At 53.8% G+C, this 4,753-nt stretch overlaps 1 protein-coding gene and 1 long non-coding RNA gene across 4 annotated transcripts in view; one reads left to right on the top strand and one right to left on the bottom strand.

Annotated features, from left to right (window-relative positions):
• Window positions 1-1,408: 1,408 nt before the first annotated feature.
• Window positions 1,409-4,753, bottom strand: part of TRAF7 (TNF receptor associated factor 7) — a 28,524-nt gene continuing 25,179 nt past the window's right edge. For all 3 annotated transcript variants that reach the window (XM_050980052.1, XM_050980053.1, XM_009091745.4), the window contains 5 exons: window positions 4,598-4,720; window positions 3,739-3,858; window positions 2,965-3,096; window positions 2,657-2,776; window positions 1,409-2,122 (listed from right to left, as the gene is read on the bottom strand). In XM_050980052.1, the coding sequence (XP_050836009.1) occupies window positions 2,108-2,122; window positions 2,657-2,776; window positions 2,965-3,096; window positions 3,739-3,858; window positions 4,598-4,720 (510 nt within the window). In that variant the 3' untranslated portion in view covers window positions 1,409-2,107. The remainder of the gene's footprint in view (window positions 2,123-2,656; window positions 2,777-2,964; window positions 3,097-3,738; window positions 3,859-4,597; window positions 4,721-4,753) is intronic.
• Window positions 3,103-3,721, top strand: LOC127060156 (uncharacterized). The gene is made up of 3 exons (XR_007778821.1): window positions 3,103-3,348; window positions 3,493-3,564; window positions 3,656-3,721. It is a non-coding gene; the product is annotated as an uncharacterized LOC127060156 (long non-coding RNA).

The following is a 4,753-nucleotide window of genomic DNA, read 5'->3' as shown; positions in this document are numbered from 1 at the left end:
TAAGCTATAAAAAAAAAAGTATTAATTTATTGGAGGGGAAAAAAAAAATAAAAAAAAGATATAAAGCAGATTTCCCCCAACCCCAAAATAATAAAAAAGAAATAAACTTTAACAAATATATATTTAAAAGATTTAAAAATATTAGCAATTATATATAAAGCAGTTTAAAAGAAATCAAGAGAAAACTGGATTTTAGCTTGAGAAAAACTATTAGATTATACTAAGCTGTGTGTCTTGTGGCAAACTCATTCTAAGAGTAGCACAATATTTACCTTTTCTCTGGGTGGAAGGTACGTGCGAGCGGTTCTGGTCGGGTTTTCCGTTGGGATTCAGTGTCGCGTCTTTCTTTTTCCACCGTTACGAACTCAAAGGATGTGCCTTGTTTTATGGAGGTTTTTGTTAATTCTTACGCTGGAGGTGTTTCATTTCTTTTGGAGTGTCTTCAGGGTTTGGTTCGGTTTCTTTTCCTTGCTTTTGCTGTCGGTCTGTGTCTGGGTGCGTGTGGGTGTGCGTGGGTGTGCACGCGGGGTGCGTGTGCCCGGTGCGTCCCGCGGGATGCACCGCTGTATATTCCTGTACAAACTGGAGTTGGAGTCTGGTTCAGTCGCTTGAATCCTGATGAATGCATTTTTTGCTTGTGGTTTCCAAACAAAAGTGTTGCTGTTCCTTTCTTTCTCTCGAGACGTGGAGTGGTCTCTCCCTCCTTCCCTCTCCCTACCTGCCCTGTCTCCCCCGTCTCTCCTGTTGTGGTCGCTGATCCAGATGTGTTTGGCACAACTTTGAAATTTCTTTTGAAAAAAACAAAAAAACCAACAAAACACACAAAAAAAAAAAGACTTTAAAAATAATTAAAAAAATAAATAAATCACCCACCTGAAAATATCTGTTGAAAAGAAAAAAAAATATGTATCTAAAAAAAAAAATCCATAAAGTTCTACATGATGGATATATACATATATATATTTTTTATGATTAAGTTATGGACTCTGTATCGTATCCCATCTGTCCAGCTCTGCATCTTGGTGCTGCTCCCTGCTCTTCTGTGCTTAGATTTCACCTCTACTCGTCTTTATTCTTCCTATTCTGAATTGTAGATGGCTCGTGGTGCTGTGAAGACGTTTGCTCCTATACCAAGTCTGGCAACAAATATTTAAACAAAAATAAAAAGAAATAAAACCCCTGCCGGGCTGCCACCACTGTTTGTGTCCCCAAGCCTTCCTGAGTCCTCGTGGCGTGCTGGGTGTTTGTGCTGCACAGTCTGAGGGCACCCCTGGGTGCCTCTGTGGGGTGCTGGGGCCTGGCTGGGACCTGTCCCCTGTGGAGTGCAGGGCCCAGGCACTTCTATTTTCACCCCACGGGGCCAGTGCTGGCTGCTGGCTCCCTGCAATAACTCACACCGGGCAGGAACAACTCTTTCTGCTTTTATTGTCAATGAAGAAATAATCAAATCTATATTACAATCTTAAAAACAGTAGAAAATGTGAGTAAAAATGCAACGGAGGCTTTTTGTCTTTAATGTGGAGACCATTATTACAGGGTGGTGAACAATGGGCTTGTGGAACTTGATTTGAGAACTAGCTGTGGCATAAAAATCGTACCTGGCTACTCAAGGAAACACCTCTTCCCAGCTGGATCGGCCCGGCGCCTTGGCAGTAAAATTAAATACTAGAGACAGAAAGGGGTCGGGTGCCCACCAAGGGTACGGCCTAAAGCTCAGTCCTGCCACGGACAGGGGCCCAGCCTGTCCCCACCAGGACACACGGATCTGTCCAGTCTTGGCACTGGCCAAGCGCTCGCCTGGCCTCGACCCCCGAGGCCCAGTGTCACCCCAGCCCCAGCCTGGGGGTGTCCCCAGCTGGGGAGACACAGGCAGAGGAGGGCACTGGAGCAGCTTCCTCTTTTCCAATCATCTGGGGCAATCTGAGGGAACACCTGGAGCGTCCGTGGGGCAGAGCATCCGGAGAGCCGCCGGCCGAGGGGCAGCAGCAGCAGGCAGTGGTCGGTGCAGGAGGAGCTGCAGCAGTCGTTTCAGTGGTGTGGTCACCCACAGGCCGATGGAGGGGAGAGTTTTTGGTCTTTCAGTGTGCAGGACTCGTGTGACCTCTCGTTAGCACGTCCAGACCTGTGGACAGACGATGGCACCGCAGGCAGTGACTCCTGAGCAGCCCTGTGGGCTTCTCCTCATCCCCCACAGAGCTTCCCTCTGCACTGCCAGCATCCACAACACTGTCAGGAGGGAAACCTCCTGCTCGTGGAGAACCATACCCTTGTTTCAAAGAATCCCAGAATCATTAAGGTTGGAAATGACCTCCAAGATCATCAAATCCAATCTGTGACTGATCCCTACCTTGTCACCCAGCCCAGAGCACTGACTGCCACATCCAGTCACTTCCTGGACACCTCCAGGATGAGGAATCCACCACCTCCCTGGACAGCCCCTTCCTTAGAAGCCCTTTCCATGAAGAAATTCTTCCTGATGTCCAACCTGAACCCGGCCCAGTTTGAGGTTATGTCCTCTTGTCTGGTCACTTCTTGGGAGCAGAGCTCAACCCTCACCTGGTTCCACCCTCCTGCCACTGACTCCTAACTCATTTAATGCCCTAACTCCAGCACTGGAAGAGCCCAAGCCATGCAGGAGAAGCCTGAGCAGACCCACCTTTACAGTGCTGTCCACGGCGCCGGAGAAGAGGCGGCCGCGGGACACGGCCAGGGCGGTGACACTGCCCTGGTGGCGCAGCAGGGTCTGGGTGCAGATCATGTTGTCCATGCTCCACACCTGTGGGGACACGGGGAGCGTGAGCCCCGCACAGCCCGGAGCACCGCGAGGGACAGGGGGGATGCTGCATGTCATGGCTGACACGGGTGACACACGGAGGCCCCTGAGGTTTCCCCCACCCTTCCCTTGGGGCCCCTGGGCTGTCCCAGACCCTGGGTCTGGCCCCACACACGGCCCCACACACGCACCCTGAGCGAGCGGTCGTAGGACGCGCTGAAGACTTTGGTTTGATCGGGCGTGGAGATGACGGCGAGGGCGTAGACTGTCCCCACGTGCCCGGTCAGCGTGCGCACCTGCTCCTTGGTCTCGATGTCCCACACCTGTGGGGACAGCTGGCCTTGGGGACCACACTGTGCTGAGGCCACCCAGCTCCCCTCTGAGAGCTGTTCCTGCCTCCACGCACGGAGCCAGGGGGGTGCTGTGCCCGAGGGGACGGGCAGAGCCAGGTGCTGTGACTGAGGGACAGGCAGAGCCAGGTGCCCATCCCCAAGCCCCTGTGCCCATGTCATACGTGGATGAGGTTTTTCCGTGCCCATCCCCAAGCCCCTGTGCTCATGCCATACGTGGATGAGGTTCTCCCATGCCCATCCCCAAGCCCCTGTGCCCATCCCCAAGCCCCTGTGCCCATGTCATACGTGGATGAGGTTCTCCCGTGCCCATCCCCAAGCCCCTGTGCCCATCCCCAAGTCCCTGTGCCCATGCCATACGTGGATGAGGTTCTCCCATGCCCATCCCCAAGCCCCTGTGCCCATCCCCAAGCCCCTGTGCCCATGCCATACGTGGATGAGGTTCTCCCGTGCCATCCCCAAGCCCCTGTGCCCATCCCCAAGTCCCAGTGCCCATCCCCAAGTCCCTGTGCCCATGCCATACGTGGATGAGGTTCTCCCGTGCCCATCCCCAAGTCCCTGTGCCCATCCCCAAGCCCCTGTGCCCATCCCCAAGCCCCTGTGCCCACGCCATACGTGGATGAGGTTCTCGTAGGTGCCGCACACGATGTGGTGGTTGGTCACGGCGATGGAGTACACACTGCCTCCCGACGTCTGCAGCACGTGCACGCACTCCAGGTTCCGGATGTCCCAGATCTGAGAGAGATGGAGCAGAGGCAGGATGAGACCCTTCTCTCCAATGGAGATCCCCTGCAGCCATTCTGCCATGCACGGAGTCAGCCTGGCTTCCCGTGTGCCCAGATCACACCTTCAGGGACAAACCTATCCAGCTGGGAATGCTCAGCACTGAAGAGCAAATCCCTGCTATCTTATTTAGCTGCCCAACTTTAAATATCCAGGTTGGAAAGGTTGTGTAGAGACTTCACACCCTTTGTGTGTGACTGCACACATGTACACACACAGCCCAGTCCTTGGCAGCACTAAAACCCAACGCAGACAAATCAACAGAGATTCATTAACACTGAGAAGGGCAACTTCCAATTTTCCTGTGTCCCCCAGACAGTTCACCCCTGAGAGGTGACCTATTCATCAGAACCTGAGCCAGCACAGAGGAGGGAGGGCACTGGGAACCCTCACACGGATTTATGGTAGCACTGCAGCCAGGCAGTGACCTTCCCCTGTTATCAGCAGGAGTGTCAGTGCAGATAAGGCTGCAGCAGCCTCGAGGCGCCATGGCTGAGGCCCAGTTTGTCCCAGTGAGCCTCCCCAGCAGCTCCCGAGGCCCAGACCACAGAGATGCAATCAGCACAGGAAAACCCCACGTGTCAGCAGAGCTCTCACGTCCCAGCAGCTGCCTCTGGTGCTGCTGCCCCGTGCAGAGCCCAGAGAGGAGCAGGGAGAGGGGGCTCAGGCTGTCACCAGAGCTCAGTCCCACCTTGATGGTCTGGTAAGACCCACTGTACAGATAGTTCTGGGAAGCCACCAGCGCTCGAACCCAGTGGTTGAGACCTGTCAGCTCCTTCTTCAGCTTGAGCTCAGTTCCCACAATATCCCACACCTGTGGAAAGCAGGGACACACACAGGGGGAGGA

Source organism: Serinus canaria, chromosome 14 (assembly GCF_022539315.1).
Source record: "Serinus canaria isolate serCan28SL12 chromosome 14, serCan2020, whole genome shotgun sequence".
Classification (NCBI taxonomy): domain Eukaryota; kingdom Metazoa; phylum Chordata; class Aves; order Passeriformes; family Fringillidae; genus Serinus; species Serinus canaria.
Note: the sequence above shows the minus strand (reverse complement) of the source record. Positions and strands in the feature narration are given on the sequence as shown.